The 24469-nt window shown below is 48.0% G+C and overlaps 1 protein-coding gene across 7 annotated transcripts; it reads left to right on the top strand.

The window, feature by feature from the left end:
- Positions 1-607: 607 nt before the first annotated feature.
- On the top strand, positions 608-23929 carry NOLC1 (nucleolar and coiled-body phosphoprotein 1). 7 transcript variants are annotated; one of them, XM_073352970.1, is made up of 14 exons: positions 608-774; positions 2255-2310; positions 4805-4935; positions 8513-8637; positions 9953-10109; positions 12964-13076; positions 13860-14013; positions 16233-16400; positions 17074-17163; positions 18328-18468; positions 19527-20120; positions 21058-21173; positions 21570-21650; positions 21957-23929. In XM_073352970.1, exons 1-14 carry the CDS (start codon positions 664-666, stop codon positions 22113-22115), a joined length of 2196 nt encoding a protein of 731 aa, XP_073209071.1. In that variant the 5' UTR covers positions 608-663; the 3' UTR covers positions 22116-23929. The 7 variants fall into 7 exon arrangements, with proteins under 7 accessions (XP_073209071.1, XP_073209070.1, XP_073209072.1 ...); XM_073352969.1 differs by having other exon boundaries at positions 8510-8637; positions 12967-13076; XM_073352971.1 differs by having other exon boundaries at positions 8510-8637; positions 21061-21173.
- The last annotated feature ends 540 nt before the right edge of the window (positions 23930-24469 follow it).

Below are 24469 nucleotides of genomic sequence, written 5' to 3'. Positions count from 1 at the left end.
TTTCGATCCAAAAATCTCTTGGACACACATAGCTGGTGGGATGTTGCTAAATATCCCCGAGCTGCGCTAGCTCGCAGGACGCCTGTGGCAGAACCGGACCAGAACTCAGATCCCCTGATCTTAGTCTTGTTGAGACCCAGATGAACCCCAACAATTCAGACACGTGGGCCAAAACTTCAGGCATGTTGTCGGTGACAATGGAGGCTTCCAAAAGGCCCCAGTGCAGCCACTCCGCTGCTCCAAACCCTTGGCTCCCCCTTCCCAGCTGGCATGTTCCTGGGGTGGGACGGGTGAGCTGCAGCGTGCTCAGATGTGGGGTAGCCCAAAGCTAGGCCCTAGCAGACGCTGGAGGAGGAAGGGATATTACTCTTCACCTCCCTGCTCTTCCATCACTGTTAGCCCTACCCATGGTACCTTCCTCCCTCTCACTCGAGACCTCCTCTGCGTGCTTTGCGCAGCCGCCTGCACTGCAGCCGCTGGCCCGCCAGGTGGCGCTCAGGAGCTCCCCGCGAGGGAGGGGGCCGTGCTCCTGCCTATAACAAGATGGCGGATCACACCCCCCTTCCCCTCTCCGAGGCCCCGTTTGACCTATGACCTCACGACGCAGTACGTCCCCCCCGGCCGGCACACGTGATACAGGCGACCGGCTGACGGCGTGGAAGCATGGCCGAGCTGCGCGTGGTGCCGAGCGACCTCTTCCCGCTCGTGTTCGCCTTCCTGCGCGACAACCACTTCGAGGGGGCGGCGCGGGCCTTCGGCAGGGCGGCCGGAGTGGTGAGGGGGGCCCTGAAGTGGGGGGATCCGGGGGGGACCCTGAGGGAGCGGACGGGGGGGCTGTACTGGGGGGGCTGAAGTGAGGGGACCATGGTGGGGAGCTGTGTTGGGGGGACCTTGGTGGGGTTGTGAGGGAGGGGGGCTGTACTGGGGAGGGGACCCTGGGGGGGAGCTGTCCTGGGGGGACCTTGGGGAGCTGTATGGGAGAGAGGTCTGGGGAGGGGGGGCTGTACTGGGAGGGGATCCTAAAGGTCTGGGATGGGGTCCTGGTGGGGAGGGGGAACTGTGCCAGGGGGGCCCTGAGGAGAGGGGAGGTTGCGTTGAGGGGGTACCTGTACAGGGAAGGACCCGGAAAGAGGGGTTCTGTTTGTGGGGGGGGGCCGTTCCCTGGGGGGAGGAGGGAGATGTGCATTCAACTGGAGCGTTTGAGGAGTCAAACAACTTATGTCATGTCGTCATGAATTGGGAGTCCTGGGGCAAGTTGCCTCTGACCATATGCTGTACTTTCACATTTACCTTCCTCTTCTGGCAACTGCATGTTGTATTGGAGAGAGACAGAGTCTCTGTATAATACATAGAACCTCACTGAAATTCCAACAAAAGTGGTGGAAAGTCCTTGCAAAATTGGGAGGACTCCCCCCTAGCTTTCTGCAGATCTCCCTGCTCTCTCCGCACTTTTTCCTGTCTCTTCATAATTTGATACCAATAGTGATAACTCTTCTGGAATATTTTTTATTTAATCCATATGTTAAGTAGATATTTCCCCCTCCCATTAGACTACATTATTGCAAGGGTTTAGCATATGCTTAACTGTGCATACTGAGTTGTCACATTAACATTAATGAAACTACTCAGTGTGCAAAGTTAAGAATAAGGCTACGTTTATACTACAAACTTCTGCCAGTACAGCTTTGTCGGTTTGGTCAGGGGTATGAAGAGGAGTGGTCCCTGATTGACAACTGTGTCTGCAGAAGTTGCTGCTGTAGACACAGCTATTCTAGCAAAGCTGCACTCTTACAGGTGTAGCTTGTTTTGCTTCTATGGTGGATTTACTATGTTTGTACAAAGCACAGCTTTGTCAGTATAAGCTGTGTCCACACTAGGAGCACTTTGCTGGGATGGTATACCAGTTAAAGAGCTCCTAGTGCAGATGTAGCCAAAATATCTGCAGAATCTTGACTTTAGATTTTAATAAATCTATAGGCGGTGGAATCTTTTGTCCTAAATTACTCAAGTTGTCTCATTTTTAAGATAGCGCAGAGGCTTCTTAACTTTAGCTTCTAATGTTTATGAAGGTGTTTTATGAGCAACATGCTCCACTTGCTAAGTCTACCAGACCTCTCTACCTGTTATACATCAATGCAGAAGCAGTTGCCTATGGCGCAGAGTTTTCCATTCCACTGACAGTATAGGAGGCACTCTTTAGAGAAGTCTATGTGGGTTGTCAGTGCTAATATTCATGTATGTTTCTGGTTTACAGACAGACCAGGATCCTAATGCTGCTTCTCTCTTGGATGTCTTCAACTACTGGCTGAAGTAAGTGTCTCCCTTCCTGGAAAATCTGTTGAGATGGGCTTAGCCTGTCCATATCTGGTACATTTCTTTTGGTTACTTTCTATTGCAAACTGACAAAGCTCCCAATAGAATCCCTGAGACTTCCCAAAGGTGCTCCAGCAAAACCCAGGGAAACCAAGCTTCTGGTATTTCTGCAGTAAAGATATAAAGAATAAGTTCCCAGCCATCTTTATCCATCATAATATTTTTAAAATATTTGCAGCGCACTTCTAATCTGCCTTCTGCCCACAAAGTTCCAGGCTGCCATTTCAGTAGCAGCTTATGGCCCTTTCAGCCCCTTTTAACTCTATTTCAAGTGAAAAGCTAAAATGTGAGTTGTTTGGTATTCCATACTTAGGGTATGACTTTACTGGGCAGTTACCCCCAGCTGGATAAGCAACCTTGGGCTTAAAGAACTCCAAATCTAGGTCACAGGTTTTTCTGTGTAGGTAGAGGTGGTAAGGCTCACACCCGGGTAAGAATCCATGTTAACTGTGCAGTGAAGACATATCCTTAGTTTTCGTAAAATAATGTGCATTAAAGTTGGCTGCTGGGCAACCAAACAGCTGTTGAAAGGGCAGATGATCTCAGGATAAGAGGCTAGGGAGTACGGAAAATAAGCCAAATAGTCCAGGAAGCCTTAAAAGGATTAGAGAAACAGTAAAAATAAGGTATTATAATGTTTTCCCTCTTTCTTTATTAGGTTTTACTATCTAGTAGATATGCATGAACCCCACAACTCTAGTACTATACATTGGTGTAAAAGTACTACATAAGCCAGGTTGGTTGGTCTAGAGTCCAAGTCTGGTAATTATGCTATGACCCCCAAATCCTCACACCATCGTGCTGTACTGCTCTCTGCCCCTGAGTCTGTTTATTCCACACCACAGCTCACTGCTGTCTTAGACAAGAATTTATTCAGTGAGCGTAAGGTGAGGTTATTAGGGGCTGAACAACTGATGAAAGAGCTGGAAAGAAACATGGAGGACCAAGGGCAATTTGAAGCAGAAACGTGTTGCTGCGAGCTGGAAAGGTCTGCAGGGCCATGATCCCAAGGGTGTGTTCAGGATTCAGAGGGTGATGGTTATGCTCAAGGCAACTGCCAGTGCTTCAGAGGGCTATGTGTTGTGAGCTTAGGAACCCCCGTCTGGTCTCTCACATGAACCCCAAAATGAGTCTCTTGTTTAAAACAAACTATTCATACCTCAAAGATGGTTGGAGAAACGAAGTCAGGCAGCACTTGAATCTCCTACCCCTCAGTGCATGGAGAGGAAATACCCTGATAAACTCCTGAGGAGATATGCATTCTGCTTTTCTCATTTTCTCAGATGTTCTGTTGTTTTTCTCTACCGAGCTTCCTCATGTGTTTTTAAAACCCAAGACACTTATTTCCAGATTCAGGGTCTCTCGAACAAAGAGATCCCTTATTTTGTGTCGAATAAATCTGTTTAGTTGGCAGGTTCACCCTGATATAGAGGAGACTGGTATGCAAATGGCTTGAACCTGGCAGTTCTGGCATTATGTACTTCTCCATTGTAAGAATCCCTTATTTCTATTATCTAGTCTAGCTAATGCCTTCAAAAGAGGAACTGAAAAGCAAAGTTGAAAGTTACCTTAATTTTAAGTTTTAATTTAAGTTTTATACGTGCAATTAATTATCAGAAAATAGGGAAATGAAGACTCAATAAAAGTATGCATAATTCAGTGATTGCATTTATACTCTCAAATGCAAAGGATAACCTATGGCTTCAATTTATTAGCCTTTGGTATAATCATCATCAGCATCTTCAATTGCATCTTTAATGAGCATTAAAGGTACTACTGTAAAATAATAGAATTGACGACAACAATCTGTAATAAGCCATATAGTTAATAAAATCCTTTAACATACTGTATGTAAAATCTTTGTCTGGTTACTTTAACTGGAGGACCTCTTAATTAGCATCTTATCATAACTTAGTTATTTAAAGCTATCTGTTGTTTAAAGAGAACTCTTATTACTGCAGACAGATCAGGTCTTGAATCCTCACTGAGTGACTCTAGCCACTTTGTAGATTGTTGCATGCAGTGGGAATGAAAACAGTCCTTTCCTATACCTGCAAACACCTGAGTACCACTGAACACACTGCCCACCAAGATATAAAAAAGAAAACCCACGGAACTAACATGACATTGGCAAATTGTCAAGTTGTTTGTTTTGTTTGTAGTATCCTTCCAGCCACTTGTCTGTCTTTTCTATTCAGACAGTAAGCCCATCAGGATTGTCTCTTCTGCTGTATAATGCCCAGCACAGGGAGGCCCCAGTTCTGGTTGGGGCCTTCAGGTGCTATTGTAATACAAGTAATGGACAGGAATGTGGGAGGCTCCAGTATTCTCTAGGGATAAGCTGCTTTGCTTGTAGTAGAACGGGTGAAATGCTAGGAAGCTCTCTGGAGCTGGGAGAAACTGTTTAGAACTAAGTCTTTCTCCTCCCCAGATCCCCTGATGCTAAGAAACGGAAGGCTGTTCCCAATGGACCCCCTGCAAAGAAGTCCAAGAAAGAATCTTCCTCGAGCAGTGATGAGAGCTCCAGTGAAGAAGATGAGAAAACCACAGCCAAGAAGCCAGGTGGGGTTTGCAAAAGGCCTTTGGGCTGAGCAAGTGGGCATGATTAACTTGGGAAAAGTTCTGAGGCTGGATTCACAGCTTTGCAGCTTGTGTTTAGGGCTTTGAACAGCAGTCACGAACTGCATGATCTCCGTTCTGGTCATGATCATGATCTCAATCTGTACCTATCCACAATCACTTGCACTTTTCACTTTAGTTACTCATCCTTCATAATGTTTTTTTTTTTTCCAGTTTAATTATAAGTAAAGTACTAAGCTTGCTATGAGTATAAATCAGGCTTTGTAGCAGCTGGAGGCATATTGTAGCTGCACATTGGCTGAGGCTGGATGGGTGCTTTGACTGTTGTTGTCCTGTGAGCTGCCAGATACCAGAACTGATTACCTATCTTGGAGCTTTCTCTAGCACTCATCACTGTAGTATTTAGGTAGAATTAGACTCGTGACTAATCCAATGAGTTCTTCCTGGTGCTTGGTCATGGTAGAGCGATCTAAATCATGATTTAAATCATTGGATTTTTGAAAATTTGTATAAATCAGGTCAAGACTTTGTAAAACTAATAGGGAAATTTGTGCTATTGCAATTTTAGTCAAAAATGTATAATGAACAAAATCAGGGGTTCTCAGCCTTTTTCTTTGAGGCCCCTCCAATATGCTATAAATACTCCATGGCCCACCTGTGCCACAATAACTAGTTTTTTGCATAGAAAAGCCAGGGCCGGCATTAAGGGGTAGCAAACAAGGCAGTTGCCTGGGATCCCATGCCACAGGGGCCCCCATGAAGCTACGTTGCTCAGGCTTCAGCTCCGGGTGGCAGGGCTCAGGGTCCCAGGCTTCCTCCCCATGCAGTGGGGCTTTGGCTTTCTACCCTGGGCCTCAGCAAGTCTAATGTTGGCCCTGCTTGTCAGCCCGCCTGAAACCTGCTCGCAGCCTCCTAGGGGGACCCGGACCCCTGGTTGAGAACCACTGAACTAAATTGTAAATGTTTTTAAATGCCTTTTTAAAAGGGTATTTTATATGAACTGCTGTAGGCAAAACACAAAATACTGAAAATAAAAACCTTGATCTTGCAAACACTTAGGCAGGTACTAACTTTCTCCACATGAAGGGTCCCATTCACTTAACCAGGACTACTTATGCTCTAAGTCAGAGGTTCTCAAACTTCATTGCACCATGACCCCCTTCTGACAAAAAAAAAAATTACTAAATGACCCCGGGGGGAGGGACCGAAGCCTGACCGCCCACTTGATCCCTGCCACCTCGAGTGGGGGGCCAAAGCCCAAGGGCTTCAGCCCCAGGTAGGGTGCCTGTAATATCAGCCCACTGCCCAGGACAGAAGACCTCAGGTTTCAGCCCCAGACAGTGGGGCTTTGGCTTTGGCCCCTAACCCTGGCAAGTATGAGCCAGCCCTGGCGACCCCATTAAAACGGGGTCATGACCCACTTTGGGGTTACAACCAACAGTTTGAGAACCACTGCTCAAAGTTAAACGTGCATGAGTATTTGCAGCATTAGAGATTAAAACCATAACCCTTAGTGGTCTGAAGGCTGTCATTTAAAAACAGAATTGCTTTATTGTTAATGAAAAGTTTAGATTTCCAGTATACTAACAAAGTTACTTTGAACTTATCCACAGTCCAGAATTTTCAAAAATAGCTTATTTAGGCTCCTGTACTCATATTTAGGCACCTAAATGACATGGGAACACAAGTCCTGTTGATTTCAAACCCTGATAGAGGTGAATAGCAAAGGATTTCACTTGGGGAAGTTTAATGTGTGGGAAGGTGGTGTGGTTTGCACCACCTTACTTATTAAAATTGCTTATCAATTTTGAGTTGGTGTTCTCACAGATATTAATGAGGCCCTGGGCTTGTCTTTTTCAGCATAGATGAGCATCCACTGTGAAACTTCTTAGCAGAAAACCTTTGGGTTGGGCAAGTGACACACAAATTAACTTGGGAAAAGTTCTTAGGCTGGATTTGGAACTGGTGCTTTGCAGTTGGTGTTTGGGTCTCGGTTCTGGTAGGATCTGTGCCATCCACCAATGTTTGCACTTTTCACTTTATATGCTCATGCTCCTAGTGTAAAATCTGAAATGTTGTTATTAACAATTAGGAAACTAACTAAAGGAATAAATACAAAATGTCAGTTTCAGAAATAGGATCATAAAATGGGAAGAAAGTGAAATCTATAAATAAACTCTGATTTAAATTAAAATCATAATTAAGAATTTTTTTTATTTTAAGTTTTGTTATCCAGCTTGCTGGTGCTGGAGTACCAGTTCTTCGCTGTCCTGAACCTCATTGTGTTTTAACATGCTATTTCCCATCAGTCTTCTCCATCCCTAGCCAGTGCCCCAGTGCTCCTAGGTGTGCTTCCCTCAACTCCTTTTCATGTCTAACTTACCAGGTTTATGACACGAGAGGGAGAACTCCCCTTGTGCTTAAAGTATGCTGTCTTGTTCTGCTGCTATATAGGGGTCCAATTCAGCCCTGGCTCAAGTTGTAGCAGGTTGATTGAAGTGAAGAGAAATGTGCCTGCTTATGCTAGGGCTGAGCTGGATTTAGGCCATGTCTACACTAGCACTTTTGTCGGCAAACCTTATGTTGCTCATGGGTGTGAAAAAAAAATACCCCTGAGCAACGTAAGGTTTGCAAACATGAGCGCTTAGTTAAAGTTCCTGCTTTAGCCTCCATTGATCAGGCTTCTCTTTGTATTGATCTGACTCATGATCTCCTGGTGGATGGAGGACAGCTGGGGATCAGATAGGGAAATTGAAAACACTGGTGTCTGATGTGTATTCTGCCAACGATGTGAGACTTCCCCCTCTCTCAAGGTCCTGTGTCCCCTCCAGTGCCCCCATGGATTAGGCCCCTCACTTGTAACGTGTAGAGTGCTTCTCTTTTCAGCTTTGCCTAGTGTTGCGCCCATATATTGTCCAGCTCACAGGATACTCACATTGGTTGCTGCCATGAGCAGATTCACAGGAGATGAGGAGCAGACTGCAAACTGGGATCGGGGAGGAAGGAATGAGGCAACAGGAAACTGAGTTGAAACTTAATTTGGCCCTTCCCAATCCTGAATTTGAACAAGGCTTTGCTCTTGATCTTCTAAAGAATGTTAGGAACAGGAACTAGACCATTTACACACAGTATCCAGCAGAGGAAGAAAGAACTGGCCAGGAAGGAGTGGATTTGGCTACAGCAGGTTAAGTCAGTGGGCCTGGCAGCTCCATAGGGCCCAGCAATGCAGTGACGCAGTTTTCTTTGGAAACCCATAATCAAAAAGCAGCTTTTTTGGTTTTAAATGATATGATAAAATATCTGGATCTTTTAACAAACAGTGCGGGGAGTATGTCCTTTTCAGTGGCACAGCTTGTGCATGGCAAGAAAGGAGTGGTTTCTGTGCCTTGGCTAGTCATTGTGAAGGCCTCTGTAGCACTCTGTGGGAAGCTGAGATATAAGCCTGAGCCTCTGAACAGGACATGACACCTGCAGTTTGATACATTTCTCTTTTCTTGCACTATACATGGGAGGCTGGGAATGAATTTGTCCTCAGTGTCTGCTCTTTCCAACACAGCAGCTAAGTCAGCGCCTGTGCCGAAGGTGATAGCAAAGGCAGTGGCTCCTGCCAAAAAAGCAGAGAGCAGCAGCGAGGACTCCAGCGATGATTCGGACTCTGAGGAGGAAGAAAAGAAGCCAGCACAGGTCACCTTTTCCTTTCGGTCCTTTCCAAAGCACGTTCCACAGTAATGGAGAGTATTAAATGTGACCAACACTGTGTGGGGGACTGGAACTACTCTTGGGGCTGGAGGTGGGCTACAGAGTATGGGTCCTGGATCACTTATTCTATTTATCAGGCATTAATCCAGACTCAGGGCAATTTTACTTACACACTAAACTCTTTGAGATAGAGGACATGTGTTCTTAGCTGTCTGTAAAGCACTCGGCATGCGACTAGAGCTTAACAAATGAGTTAGTCCTGTAATGTGCAGTCTGCCATTTGGACTGGCTCTAGTGAAAGCAGAGGCAGATCTCTGGGATGCATTTCCCATCTAGTATTGGAATCTGCTTCTCTCCCATGAGATTGAGACAGACTGCTGTGGCCTGCTCCTTCTAACCTGAGGGGAAGTCTGTATTTGTTTACACTGCCACCAGAGTAACCAGTGTATAAAATGCTCAGGATAAGGGGGTGTTATCTCTGATCACCATCTGTAAACGAAATAGTAGCATGTAACTAGTGTGGGGGAAGAGTAGTAGTATTTCCTCCCTTTTCACTGTGTGCTGGTGCCACCAAGCTGAGAATTAATATCTGGAGCTGTGTTCTTCATGAGCAAGACATGGAGCTGAGGTACCAGTACCCAATTACGGTTGAGGCCAAGGTGCCCAGCCAGCGCTGTTGAGCCCTTAGACTAGTGCTTTCTCATAGGGAAGGGGACTACCAGGCAGCTACCAACCCCAAATCTGTCCCTGTTTCATGGCTCTGGGTTGGGTTCTGAAAATTCATGTGCATGGAAGAGACCCTGGGTGGATTCCAATGGGCCATCTAGGATAATCATCCATGTGTTGGGATTTTCAGACCCCAACTTGGAGCCATCCCTTTCTGGTGGTGTTCTTCCCTCTGGGATAGTCACTAGTCTGAGGGCTTAGTGCCCTGTTTGGGCACCCCGACTCTGCTCTCCTCACCCTCAAGTCTCTGTTGGGTACTTCTGCTCCCTTTCCTGTTAAGTGGGAGAGATATCATTCCACTTGGAAGTGTCAGGGTGCAGGGAAAAGTGTCTCCTGCTGTCAAAGCTTAGGGAATTTCCTGTATATTTGGGGTTATGTGCCTAAAATAGAGCATCAGCTCTCCAGAATAAGAACCCCCAACTCAAGGTTGTCTAACATTTTGACTGGCAGTCCGTACAGATAATCTTTATAGAACGGGTGTGCCAGTTGGACTGTTGTCCTGTCTCTCTCTCCTCAGTCCCTTTAGGCCTTGTTGACTAGAATAGTCTCTGATTAGTTTTTCCTCTCTCATTAGAAGGTAACCAAAGCCCAGGCCAAGCCAGCTGCCACCAAAACCCAGCCCCAGAAGAAGGCTAAGAGCTCCTCCAGCTCGGACTCCAGCAGCTCAGAGGATGAAAGACCAAAGAAACAGCCCCTGAAGCCAGTGGCAGCTAAAACAGCAGCTAAATCAGGTACCTGGCTGCGCTGCGCTGCACTGTGAGCGGATGTGTGTGAACAGGAATCCCTGGGGAAGAACCTGGGGTCTAGGTGGCCAAATGCCCCGGTAGAGAAGATACCATCCTAGCAAGGCCACTTAGGTGATCCAGTCCAACTTGCTGTTTGGCTAGGATCACTGGTGATAGGGACCTGGGGCTGCACTGGTAGCATATATTAGGCTTTAATTTCTGGAAATCCAGATATAAATCTGATCACAGGTTAATTGAATTTGATCCTAAATGGATAGTTAAATCTCAGGGCCCAACTAGATCCAATGGTTGTCACCAATCCCTGAGTAATTGCATGGGCCATGTGCTTCTTGCTAATGCTTTCCACTATTTGAGCCAGCACTAACTTAAGTTAAACTTAACCCTCAGCTTATAGTTATGGGACTTGGAATCAGTGGTGTCACGATAACTTCCCCCAACTGGTACTAGACTAGTCAGGTTGTCAGAAAAGTTAATGAGGCATTTTTTGTTAAAAGTTGGCAGGAAGTCTTTTTAAGATAATTAGGTTGTGCAGAATCCAAATATGGTTGTTCCTAAGCTGTATGTTGTATATAAAGGCCTCTATAAAGAGAACAAAATAACGTGGAAATCACTTAAGTGATCTTTATTTACTTTTAGTTTAGGATCAACATATTGTAGGATCTTAATGAGTTGTAGGATGTAACAAGTGATTAAATATGCACAACCTTTTTATAAAGCTATTGAATTTCAGTTTATTTCCAAGAGGTACTGGACGTATTTTAATACAGTATACAACCATGAAAAAGTTTGTTTACATGGCTCTTATAACTTGAGCATTCGCATCTTAAAAGAAAAGTGTACAAATACAACACATAATCTCAAAACACCTGTTTTTAAAACAAGTGAAAATATTTTCATGACAAAACATTAGAAATAAACATTTTAATTCACACAAATTAAGCACAGATATTAATGTTGTACAGGCGATCTAGCAAGCAGCTGCATCATCCTTGCTGACACTGAAATCTTTGTGGCCACCGTGTGACAAAGCATCTCCCTGAATATTCAGTGCAACATGTACCTGTGACAGAAATATGTCATCTTGGGGGTGGCCATCTCATCATCTTGGCAAGAATCCATCATTTGTGAGATGGGTACATATTTATACTTGAGAAACTCTTAGTTCCAATCAGCAGCCGATTGATCAGGCAATAAAATGAAATAAATCCCCAATAGGAGCTTGGAGTTTTCCAGTGTATGATGATCTATAGCAGATGTAGGAGTGTGGAATTTCCATGCCAGTTTTCACTGCAATCTTGCAGTAATGTTGCCAACCCATGACCTTGCTTGGATGCATGCTGAAGCTCATTTTGAAGCCAAAGCATTGCTGTGTCAGTAATTTTGATGCCCACACTCTCTTTTTCATCACAGACTTCATAAATGGGATGTAACAAGTCAGGTAGTACTTGTCTTCAGGAGCTGTGAGGTCACTTACTTCAGCTAAACAAACACTCATCTGTGGTCAAATACAGCTGTCTTCATTATCTGTTCACTCATCTTGAGTGTAGTAACAGAAATGAGTCTCTGTTTAGAGTGCGCTTCTTGACAAAGCATACAGCATCTCCAGTCCATGAGTTTCACAGCATGGGATTGTCTGGTATTTATTGGGATCACTGCAGTTTGCCACATGTGATCATATCAGTTGCAGATGTTCTTGTTTTCTATAACCGCTTGATTTTGCCTTTTTTCAGTGCAATGGGCATAGCAATTTCTCTGTCACACGACTGATACTCTGTTCTGAATGAAAGATGCACTCAATTCTGTCAATGGCCTCTCTGTTTGCTATCTTGTTTTTTCCCTGTAATGGCTGTTGCCTCCCTTATTCTGTGCAATCCTTGTTCACCTGCTTCATGCACGTCTTCTTTACTTGATCCTTGGCAAATAATGCAGAGATTATAGGAGACTGGCATGGAGCACTCCTTCAACTGTAAACGACGCGAGTGTCATAAACCACCACCTCATCTAACTAGTGTTGCTCTCTTTATTTGTAAAAAATAAATAAATACACATATATACACCATCTCTGTTAACTCTAACTTCAGAGCAACAAGTACTAAGCATGCAAGAAAATTAGAATTATTTCATATTACAGGAAAAGTAACTTTTGTTACGATTAACTTATTTCTAATATTAGACAAGATGGGTGAGGTAATATCTTTTATTAGACCAAGATTACCTCACCCTCCTTGTCTCTCATACCCTGGGACCAATGTGTCTACAACTAGACTGCACACAACTTATTTTTAATATGATACAGTGATGACTAAATACTCTACAAAACTGAATATTAGGGAGCAGTAGGTGTTAAAACCACAATGTACGTCTACTCATTTCTGTATTTGGTCAGCTGAAAAGGAATTATACCAAACTGATTTTTTTTGCTCACAAGTTCATACACATGGTGTTGGTATAGCAAACATTTCTGATGAATTTTGGTGGCGATCAAGTGTGCGTGTGTAAATGTCAAAATTCAGTTTAGTAACCCATTTCTGAAACCAGCAGGTTCGTATTATGTTAGAAAAAGGTGCTGCCAATTTATAACAATGTCTCTAAACCTCATTAGAGGATTGAGTCTGAGATTTCCATTTCGTCTATAATGAGAAAAGCCGTCTGCAGAGAGACTGTTTACAGCTGCCCTGATAAACAGGAGGAGAATGAGTGGGTTCCCAGAAGAGGGCTGGAGACTCTTGCCTTGTGCAGTTAGGGGAGCTGATGCTGTCCAGGACATTTTTTGCGTTGAATGTGATTACCATTCCCTACCCCTCATGTTTTCTCATCCCTTTCTTTGCCTTATCTCCAGCAGGAAGTAAAGCTGCCTGCAACGCAGCCAATGGCAAGGCAGAAAGCAGCAGCAGCAGCAGCAGCAGTAGTAGTAGTGAGGATTCTGACAAGGAAAAGGCTGCATCTGCAAAGGTAAACAGTGAGACAAGCATGGATGACTCCATTGGTGTGAGAGAAGTCTAAGAGTCTCTCTGACCTTGATCTAAGGGTTGTGTAAAGTAACCCAGAACCGCACAGCAGCTGAGTGCGTGCCCATGCAGTCATTGTAGCTTTTTGTGACATCTTAGTGAGGCTTTGTGTCTTAGGAACCTCACCAACAGTCTTCTCTGCTGCTGAGTGATCCATTCCTCTTTCCTGAGCCAGGAATCCCTTTATAACTTCTGCATGCTGCACCCTCTGTATGGCTTGCTTTCCTGTTGCCAGATGTGCTACTCTGCCAGCCTTACATGTTCCTGCACTGCTTCTGCAGTCCCACTGGGGAGTGTTAGAGCAACTTCCCTGAAAGAGAGCTGGACCCCAGCTGTGGGAGCTCTTAGAAACCTCTCCCAGAGAGCTCTTATTTCTCCCAGATATCTCACGGCTAATGTCTCAGCTCCCCTGACAGTGGTGGTGCTCTCTAGCTATTAATGTTCTGTCTCACCTCTTCTCAGCCAGAGAGTATCCCGTGTAGGAATTTAATGGGAGGTAAGAAATTCTGATGCTCTGGTGTTAAAGCCTGTAATGTGCTTCCTGGCGTTTGAGAAATTTCCCTAGTTCTTGGCTCTATCCTGGAAATCTGATGCCCAGTGAATAGGGCAGAGAGGGCAAGAGAGGACTCTCCAACACGGAGTAGGGGTGGTTTCTGGGCAGCACCTGTCTTTCAAAGCTCAGCTTCCTTGATGAGGAAAGGTATTTGTCTGTCGTCTTTGCAATAAGGCTGTTCCCAAGAAAACACCACTGCCCAAACCTGCAGCCATCCAGGTGCCCTCAAGTAAAGCCAGAGCCCCTGCCAAAGAGAGCTCCAGCAGCGAGGATTCTTCTGACAGCTCGGAGGATGAAAAGCCAGCCTCAAAATCGAAGCCGAAGCCCGGTGAGTACCAAAAACCATTGCTGGTACTGTGGAGAGGAGGCTTTCTGCCACTACTAGCCCTAGAGAAGTTTAGCTGCCCATCTCTGCTTGGTGTGGCCCAGAAGGCTGAGGGGTGGTGATGGCAGCAAGCATGGAACTGCAGGGTCTTTGTTCTAGCTACGTCCAGGTAAGACATGGCTTAAACCTCAAACCCAGACCTTCTCTTGAGGTGAAAACTATGCTGGTTGCATCCCTTATGTGGTCATTGTCTCTGAGCATCCTGCTCTTCAGAGAGCTATTAGAGGCTATTCTCATGCATGATTCCCAGCCTGACTGAAGTTGGGAAGAAAATTCCCTGTGGGTAAATCAGTCCATAATTGTGCTTTACAGGCCTTCATGCACCTTACTCTGAAGCATGTGGTGCTAGCCAGTATTAGGCTGGGTAATGAACTAGGTGGACCCCGTGCCCTGATCTAGTATAACAGTTCCCATGACTCCAATAAACTGAGAGAAGCAAGTGTGAAATATAGATGGGTTTCTTTACCCCGGGGGCGTAGTTGAGGAGCAGAGTAGTAAATGAACAAGAGCAGCAGTGGAAGTCCCACAACAAATTTTTTGGAGGTCTTGGAGTGCGGCACCCAACACGTAATATGTACATATATACATCCAAATAATCGTAATTGATTTATGTAAGGTTTTGGGGTGGTTGTTTTTTTGTTTGCAGACTCAGTAATAAATATAATGCACGGTTATCTCTACCCTTTACTGGACCTAACAGAATAGAAACACAATAAGGTGTTCTGCACATTCTTGTCTTTTTCATTATTGTTTCTTTTGCTTTTTTGGTAAAAGTGGTTATCTGTACAACAATTCTATTATGTCAGAGCATTTTAAAATTTACTTCAGAAGTCCAAATAATAATGAAAAATGTATCTGGGCAGCTTGGGTCTGGGGAGGGGAGGCATGGCTGTGGCTGCTCGGGGCGCTGGCCAGCCTGGGGCTCCTCCGGCCAGGGTGGGTGGGAGGCACTCGGAGTGGGGGGCTTGTGGCTGCAGCCACAAGGGAGGCCGGGGGGGGGGGGCAGGGCTCTGGCTGCTGGGGGGGGGGCAGGGGCTAGCCTCCCCCAAAGGAATGCTCCACATGTTGCCCATGCACCTGCTGCTCACCTCCTGCATCCCTCCTCCGTCCCCCACCTGCTGCTCTCCTCCTCATATTCCTTCCTTCCTCTTGCCCCACCCCCACCCCCTGCTGCACTCCTCCACTCCCCTGCCACAGACATACCCCTGCTCGCTGAGTGGCTCACTGCTCAGTCCTCACTCTCAGCCAGGGCCCCCTGCCACCTCCTCACCCTGCTGCTGGCTTGCCACTCGCCTCCTGACTCCCCCGCCAGGCCTCCCCTCGCCACTCACTTCCTCTCACCCCCACTGCTCGCCTCCTCACACATACCCCGCTGGCTTCCTTGCCCCTTGCTCCTTAAGTGTTGTGTGGTCCACCTTTATCTCCAGAGAGCTGGCACATGCAAGAGGAAGGGGAGGGGCTGATGCTTTTCCCTCCCTTCCACTGCCCAGGAAACTGCTGTGGCTGCAGGGAAATGCCCTAGTGGCCACATGTGGCCATGGTGCCCGCATTTGAGAAACTGTGAATTAGGCCATCCAAATCTAGGGGCATGGCTACACTGGAAACTTTAAAGCGCTGTTGTGGGAGCGCTCCCGCGGCAGCGCTTTGAAGTGCGAGTGTGGTCGCGTGCGAGCACTGGGAGAGAGCTCTCCCAGCGCTCCTGGTACTCCACCTCCACGAGGGGATTAGCTCCCAGCACTGGGAGCATGGCTCCCAGCACTCGGAGCCTGTTTACGCTAGCGCTTTAAAGCGCTCAGACTTGCTGCGCTCAGGGGGGTCATTTTTCACACCCTTGAGCCAGCAAGTTAGAGCGCTATAAAATGTAAGTGTAGCCAAGCCCTAAAAGGGAGGAATGCTACGGTGAGACCCCAGCAAAGGGGAGTTGTGCTGCTGCGGGAGTCAGGAGTAGCAATACTGTGGGGATGTCCCCTCCCACCATACCGAGTATAAAGCCCTTGTTGATCACAACTGTGCAAGTGATTAGGAGCAGGTAGCTTAACTGGCTTGTTTTATATCATCGCCTGGCTAAAACAGGGAAGTCCAGCACGACGTGTACCATATTTGCCAGCGTGCAGGGCTGGTGGGTCTGCACTGGTGCCGCTGCTGATCCTGTCTCTTTGTAGGTCCATACAGTGCGGTGCCACCCCCCCAGGTTACAGAGCCAAGAAAGGGCAAAGCAAAGCCCTCTGTTGCAAAGGCTCCTGGGAAAAAAGCCGAGAGCAGTGACTCCTCAGACAGCAGCTCGGACAGCAGTGATGAAATGGAGCAGACACCCAAGAAGGGAACAACAGGTGGATTGTGGGGAGAGGGAGGCTAGGAAGTGGTTGTGTTAGACTGTTCAGGAAGTGCCTCTGTGGGGTGCAGTTGGTTCCTGGCCACATAGTGGCTTCTGAAATTACCTGACAATTGTGGATTATGCTGCTATTTTTGCCTTTTTAAAGGTCTCAGAGCAGCTGGTATCTGTCCCAAAACAGGCCCCAGGAGCTGAGCCTGAGTTCCAGACTGCTCAGTTCCATCTCTAATTTGGTCACAAGAGGTCAAATAAATCCTACTGGATTTCCATTTATTTCAGTGGATGGGATGAATCTGGCCCATTCTTGAAGTTGGCAGAGGCCTTGCGTTGGGTTACTGTATTATGTGAATGAAAAATCCCTTCTCTATCTGACCCCCTGCGTGTGTTGAGTAGGGGAGCATGTGCTGATGTGCGATGCTGCATTCGCAGCCCATGACTTGTGCCATGCGAGGGGACAAGGAGCCCTGACATCTGCCTACTCCAGGTGGTTAGGAATCCCAGGGGCTGAGAATCTGGAGTCCTGAGTTCTTTGCAATGCTGCCCAGGGGTGAATTGCCTGCCTCTTCTGTCCAAGAGGCTAATAAGCCGCCCTCCTTTGTAAAGCTCTTGGAGATCCCTGGATGAAAAGTGCTGTGAGAGTGTGAGATTCATTGTAATTGTTTCTCTTGCAGCCAAAGCAAGTCTGGCTAAAAAAAAACCTACCCCAACACCCACCGTTGTGACTTCCAAGAAAGGTGGATCCAGTTCAGACAGTGATTCCGGTGAGTGAGGGAGCAGGGATTTGACCTTTTTGATGCAGTGACTCTGCACATGCCCCCTTTCAGCCCCCGGTGTCACTCAGCAGGGACCCAACCTCCTCTTGCCAGGGCCCTTAGAGTGAATCTGAGCTCCCTGCAGTGTCCATGGCAAGGTAAAGGGATGCCTCTGAAAACTGAAGCCTCCTGTATCGATGTGGAGGGAAGCATGAATGAGTGGCACAGACAAGAACAGTGACTAGTACAGGAAGGTCTGCAGATTGCAGGGTGGTGAAGGGTATTCCCTAACAAGTACCTATGGTAGGATTAGGAGTTCTTTTTTTGGATCCATTTCTGAGCTCTTCAGATCCTCCATAAGAGTCATGGCTGGCATCAGGTGTAAATTCCCTACGTGAAAAATATCTCCCTTGTGCCAGGTCCAAGGTGGGGAGAAAGGGGAACTTTTTTAAACAAATCTTCAATTCCATTTGGACCACTGCTAAAATAGTCTGGAGTGTCGAATAACACAGTCAAATGGTGTCCTTTCCTTCTTTCCCAAATCACTCCAGTCTGTTCCTCTTTTCTTTTTGTCATTGATTCCCTTCTGTTTCATTCTGTTCTTTCACCTCCACTACACACTTTCCTTTTCTGTCCATTTCTTTCCTCGCTCTCTTCTTCCTCTTTGCTCTTTCTTTAGTGAGGCCAACACTCCCTCTTCAATCCCCTAGTTTCTACACCGTGCCCTCTCACTACACACACTGTTATGAAGGGTTAGGCCAAGCTCCTACTGCTGTTCCTCATCTTCCTAGCAAAGAAGAAACATGGAGATCTTGAGGGCACATTCCCAGCCCTAGGTCCTCCAGCTCCTGTTGCCTCCGTTCCCTGGGACAGGAGCAGGAACATAGGCAGGGCTACATGCTGTAGGGCTCTCCACTGGCCATTCAGAGAGTGCTTATCGGACTTCTCTGCCCACCCTGCCCCTTCTCTGGCTCTGCGCCTCACCTCACCTCACTTCATGATCGTAGTCTGGTGAGTTCCAAAAATCCAGTGGCAATGGTGCCTCCCTAAAGTGTGAGGCTCAAGGCCACAGCTTTGCCTAAAACGACCACTGACTGGGGTCCCTGGTGGACTCACTTGGGTGTTATGCCCCTGAAAAACACTGACACTTGCAGATGTGCTTCTCTTGTCTAGATTCCAGCTCTGAGGAAGAGAAGGTAGTGACCGAGCTCACGGCCAAATCACTTGCAGCGAAGGGTCCTGCCAAACCGGCGAAGGCTCCTGCCAAGTCAGGACAAGCCAAGAAAGGCTCCAGCTCCTCCTCAGACAGCTCAGGTATCAGGACAGGAAGGGGTGGTGATCTCCCCACCACCATACTGAGCAGGTGTGAGTGCCAGGCCTACCTCCCCAGTCTGTGTTCCCAGCTGTGGTATCAAGGATACAGAGGCACAGGGACACTGTCTAATCAAACTGACCTGATATTTGCTGACCAATTCCTAAGCATGCAGAACCAACCCCATGCAAAGTGCCAGTTCTCTTGGGCATGAAGTGTGGGGAAACGTACCCACCCGCTAATGTTTCATCACTCAAACCCCTACGTCTCTGCCGCATAGCTGAAATACAGGGTACTGGGGACCTGTTCGGCACGTTTGTTTGTTGGAGGAAAAGCCACTTGGGGGATGAACTTTATTCTCCAATGAGAAGAATACAGGGGAAGGAGGAGGACAGTCCCATCCCAAACCCATTTCCCCAATAGCCACTGTCCATGATAGTGCTTGTAAACCACACTAAAGAGCTGCAGCACCGTTTAAGAGCAACTAGTGCAGTGTGCTGCCTTGAATCTGTAAGCCACCCTTCTGAGCAGGGGAACAGGAATGGCCCCAACTTTTCAGCTCTGATTGTTAGTGCTGTTTGATTCTGTGCTAGCGGCAAGTTCCCAGGGCTCTTCAGCCATGTTGCTAGGGCCCAAAAGTTGTTCTTGTTTGGCAGTATCTGTGGTTCAGTCCAGTTCCTAGTGGGCAGGTGTCTGAGACAACTGCTTGTCCCCCTGTGGCAGTCTCAGCAGAGGTAAAGCATCACTTGGAACATGGAGACTGAGCTCCCTGTTGACTTAGAAGAGCCACTTCTGAGGGTCGGAGTTGAGATGTGCTTGTGGGGGGAGGAGATGGCAGCTGCCTGTGCTACACCAGCTCTAAGCAGAGCCCATAAATCTCTAAGGCTGTTGTTCTGCACCTTTCACCGAGTCCCAAACCAAGCAGGTTTTGCTCACTTCCTAGTGTGGAAGGGACTCCAGTTACTGCTCCTGCTTGTCTAGTTTGGTCTGGCTGGACAAGTCTGTTCAGTACTTGGCTATTCTCACTGGAATCTTCTTGTATTGGAAACTTCCCTCCCAGATTCTGACAGCTCTGAGGATGAGACCCCTGCAAAGCCTGCAGTCAAACCAGCTCCACCTGCAGCCAAGAAGCCTCCTGCTGTGGCAAAGAAAGCCCAGAGCAGCTCTGACTCAGATAGCAGCTCCAGCAGCTCTGAGGAAGAGAAGAAAGCCCCTCCAGCTAAGCCAGCCAGCAAGACAGCTAAGCCAGGGTCCAAACCCTGCACCCTGGTCCCCAAAGCCAGCAGCTCAGATTCTGACAGCTCAAGCAGCGAGGAGGAGCAGAGCAAACCAGCAGTGAAACTAGCCAGCAAATCACCAGGGGGCAGTAAAGCTTGTGCAGGGAAGAAAGCAGCTGCTGCTAGCAGTAGCAGCAGCTCATCTGACAGTTCCAGTGATGATGACAAGAAGTCCAGAACAGCAGGGACTCCAGTCGCTGGGTTAAAGCCAGGGAAAGGGGGACAGAACAACTCCAGCTTGGTGAAAGAGAAACCAAAGGCTTCATCCACACCAGCAGCCAAATCACCAGCCACAAAGAAGCCAGAGCCCAAGCCAGCTGGTGGCAGTGAGAGTAGCTCTGAGAGCTCCTGCGATGAGAAGGGAAAAGCAAATGGAGGTAATCTGTGCCAGCCAGGAAGGGCATCTGTCAGGCAGAGTGTTGCAGGGCAGAGCATATGTGGAGCCATTTTCTAGAAGCGGTTTCCTAAACAAAACTCTGCATGTAACCAGCAGCCACCTCCACACGCTGGAGCAGGGGTGGGCAAGCTATGGCCTGGGGGCCGCATCTGGCCCTCCAGACGTTTTAATCTGGTGCTCAAGATCCTGCCAGGGAGTGAGGTTGGAGGCTTGCCCTGCTCCACGCAGTCCTGGAAGCAGCAGCATGTCCCCCCTCCAGTTCCTACATGTAGAGGCAGCCAGGGGGCTCTACACACTGCCCCCACCCCAAATTGTGCCTCCGCAGCTCCCATTGTCTGGGAACCGTGGCCAATGGGAGCTGCAGGGAGGCGCCTGCAGACAGGGCAGTATGCAGGGCTGCCTGGCCGTGCCTCCATGTAGGAGCCAGGGGGAGAGAGATGTGCCGCTTGAGGTAAGCGCCGCCTGGATCCTGCACCCCAACCCACCTGCTCCAGCCCTGATCCTCCTCCCACCCTCCGGAGCAACCTCCTGCACCCCAACCCCTCATTCCCAGCCCCACCCCAGAGCCCATATCTCCAGCCAGAGCCCTCACCCCCTCGTGCAACCCAACCCCCAATTTTGTGAGCATTCATGGCCTGCATACAAATTCCATCCCCAGATGTGACCCTTGGACCAAAAAGTTTCCTCACCCTTGCACTAGAGGATGGCTGCCCAGGAGTTCCTTATCTAGTGCTGGCGCTCTAGACTGGCCATTAATAGAGTGTCTGTTATTGTTCCTGTACCACCCTACTCCAGAGTGCACATGCTCATGTTCCCAGCATACATCAGTCTGACTTGTGTCCCAGTGGAGAGAGACGCTGCTCCCCTTCCCCAGGTGGAGGGTGGTCCCATTGAAATCGAACTACTATTGTTTTTAGCAGGCTCGAATAAGAAGAAGCGGAAGAGCGAAGATGACCAGGAATTGGGGACACCGGACAGCAAGAAGATTAAGACCAAGACCAGAACGCCACACTCATTTCCCAAGGTGAAGCAGGTGAGTGACGGGAAAACGTGCTGAATCAGAGCAGGGCTTTTTCTTGTCTCTCAGTCCCAGCAATCTGCACTGCTTTCCTTGGTGGTCGAGGCTGCAGGAGACAGTCTCCCCCTCCTCAGCCAGCCTAAGTGCCCCTTATGTGGAGACCAGAGAAGATGCGCATCGTGGCCCCAGCATCTTTCTGGCTGAGGATGACTGTATAGACTACCTCTGGAGCTCCTCTGTACTGCCCTTACTGTTGAAGGGAAGGATCACAAGTTCATGTGGCCTGGAAAACTGGACCAGGGTTCAAATAGGATTTCCCCCAGTTTAGTGTCCTGCATTGCTGTGTGGGCCAGCAAAGAGAAGGCCATGTGCAGGTGTTGACTTAGGGTGACCTATGTTTTTCTCTAACAGCCAGCTGTCCCTTTCCGAAGAGTAAGAGAGGAAGAGATCGAGGTGGATTCCCGTGTAGCTAACAACTCATTTGATGCAAAGGTAGGGACAAGTCCAGCCAGAGTGACAAACTGGCACGTTTTGCCCCAAGAACACAGGTCATCTGGGAAAGGGTTTTCATGGTGCTTGTGGGGAGCTCTCCAATCTGAGCCTCTCCCACCAGGAGGCTCAACTGGGAGGTATATGGGCACTGGCTGAGGGGAGCTCCCAGCCCCTCCAGCAGAGGAGCTGGGTGAAAACTCCTTTAGCCCTTGGAAGTCATTACTGGGCAGTATACAAAGCAGGACCTAGTGTTTGCCATGTTGGCTGTTGAGTGCTGACCTGGCCCCCCTTTTCCTTATCTGACAGAAAGGAGCTGCAGGCGACTGGGGAGAAAAGGCCCACAACGTACTGAAATTCACCAAAGGCAAATCCTTCCGCCATGAGAAGACAAAGAAGAAAAGAGGCAGTTACTGCGGAGGTGCTATTTCTACCCAGGTCAATTCCATCAAGTTTGAAAGTGACTGAGCTGCAGTTGGCTTGGGAGTCCATACCCCACCCATCCCCTAAAGCCAGCTGGATGGGCATGTGAACAGAATAGGCATGGTAGACCCCAATCCTGCCTGGAACTTATTCCTCCCCGCTCTCTTGTGGGGGGATGGTAGCCCTTGCCATAGGATATGGGAGAGCGGCTAGATGCTCCCACATTATTTCTGACTAATTCTGGCATCGCACCTGGTAAGAGCCTTCTTAGAGCTGGCGACACCAGATCCAGCGCAGGTGTCCTAATTTTGTACAGTTTTATTTTAAAAGGTTGGTGGTGCCCTGGAGTTCAGGTTTCCCGCCCACCTTGTAAAGCAAAGAAAATTTATATTTTCCATGAATCTGTTTTTCTTTTTCAGCCAGTTTAACTGTTGAGACCTGTGAAATTTAAAGTACTGTAGCTTGTTTGTGGCTAGGCCTGAGTGACCTGCGGTTACAGCTCCCTCGCTGTGCACCTCCAACTGTACAAAGCACAGCTCCAGAGGGGCAGTTTCTTCTACTTCCCTCTCTCTTTAAGGCCTCCTCCTGCAGCGACCTTCTCTTCACCCAGGGCAGACCCTGCTCCTGCCATTAGGCAGGGTAGCTAGAGAAGCAAAGTGCCTTTCAGCCCAGGGCATGTTGCCACCAGCATGGGAAGCTCAGGGTTCAGGTTGGTAGGATTTCCCTCTCCGTCCTGCAGCTTTGGCACTGATGTCAAAAGCTCAAAGCCCTGCAACTCTGGGGGAATTTCAGATGTGCTGTTCTTTCATAGGGAAGGCACAGGCTATGGGAGAAGTGGGGACACTCCTGGCTGCTTGGACACTTTGGGGTTTGAGAATCCTTTGGCCCAATGGAAAGGTTTAAAGAGAGAAGTTTAAAGCCTTGGCCCCCAGCCCCTTCCTCACCTAGCTCTCCACTCCCTTAACTCTGTTTTATTTGGGATGTTCTGACAGCAGTGATTGCCCCAGGTCCTCTGTAGGAATCCAACTCGCCAACACATGCTTTGTCCTAGCCATGTGCAATGCAGCTGGTGTGAGGTAGAGATGAATGTAACACGATTTGCCTTAAACTTCTCCCCTTGGCTGGATCAGTTGCCCTTTTCCTGTCTGTGGAGTCCCTTTGCAGAGGTAAAATGTCTGTTGCCCTCCATGCTTTGGTGTCTGAAAGATCTGGTGCCAAAATGGAGACAGCAAGCAGAAGCTAGTCCTGGCTTCAAGTACAAGACAGGCAAGTTGCTGCCTGGAGCCCTGCTCTCTATTGCAACATAGCCTGATCTCCAGCATGGTTGAGAGCCAGAGGAGCAGGTAACCCAGGGCTTCATTTCCATCCTCCCTTTCCCTGCCAGCAGGATGGAGCCCCACAGATCTTAAGGACAGCTCTGCCCCCAGTGAAGGGCCCTGCTGTTACAGGAGGCCAGGTCTCCGTGAGAAGCAGTGCCAGATAATTTAGGGTTGGAGGTGACTAACAAGGCACCCCCGTGCACATTAACTGACTGCAACTTGTTGGAAGGAGCATCTCAGTACCGCGCCTTCATGCTTGCAAAATAAGCCTCATCACTGGCTTCTTTCCATGCAGTGATGCACATGCTTAGGAAACCAGGGCTATTATGTAGAGTTGGAGGGTGGGAAGAGAATACCCTCTGCCTTCCTGGACAGGCTTTTGGAGCAGAGTCCCAGCTGTGACCTGTCAAATAACCTTCTCTGTCATCCTCACCTGGCACATGAATGACTGAACTGTCAACATTTTAAAAAGTTTTAAGTTTGGGGGGGGTTGATGTGTGAGCACAAGTGTCTCCTACAATAAAGAAGCCTGTGTTTGTAGGTTGTGTGCATTTCACTGATGGGTATTGACACTCGGAATGGAGGCGGGAAAAGGAGGGGGAAGCTATTTAGCTGGGACAAGGTACACCACAATGTCTGAGGTGTGGTCAATAGGTCCAACTGCATTTATCTGTTATTAGGTAGTGGTTAGTCAGCCTCTAATAGCAGTGTTCTTACCTGAAAGTGGCATTGGGCAATGTGAGATAAGGGATGGTCCATGCAGCTGGGAGCTAAGAAAAATAGGTGAGCAGAGGATAAACGCTTGCCTTTGTCAAGAACAGAAGGATGTGTAGGAGTGTGCTTTGTGTGGAAATATGAACAGGTGTAACGAGAGTGGACAAGAAGCTAGCCTGGGCTCTGGTGAGTGGAGTGAGGAGCCCCTGTACTATTTGTCTTACTGTAGGGCGGGGACCCCCATTCGTGTTCCTGGAGCCTATGGTGCTATGTGCTGTACAAAGAACAAAAAGGCAGCCCCTGCCCCCAGGGGTTTACAATCTAAGTAATGCAGGTTATGTCAACGGATCTGGTCAGATGCTGGTT

This window comes from Lepidochelys kempii, chromosome 7 (genome assembly GCF_965140285.1).
Source record: "Lepidochelys kempii isolate rLepKem1 chromosome 7, rLepKem1.hap1, whole genome shotgun sequence".
NCBI lineage: Eukaryota > Metazoa > Chordata > Testudines > Cheloniidae > Lepidochelys > Lepidochelys kempii.
This window is presented reverse-complemented; position numbering and strand designations above follow the sequence as displayed.

Coding starts and splice junctions, on each gene's coding strand:
- NOLC1 (XM_073352968.2), top strand. CDS start 664: ATGGCCGAGCTGCGCGTGGTGCCGAGCGACCTCTTCCCGCTCGTGTTC. Junction 18,469..19,526: donor CTCCTCCTCAGACAGCTCAG/GTATCAGGACAG, acceptor CTTCCCTCCCAG/ATTCTGACAGCTCTGAGGAT. Junction 20,121..21,057: donor GAAGGGAAAAGCAAATGGAG/GTAATCTGTGCC, acceptor TATTGTTTTTAG/CAGGCTCGAATAAGAAGAAG.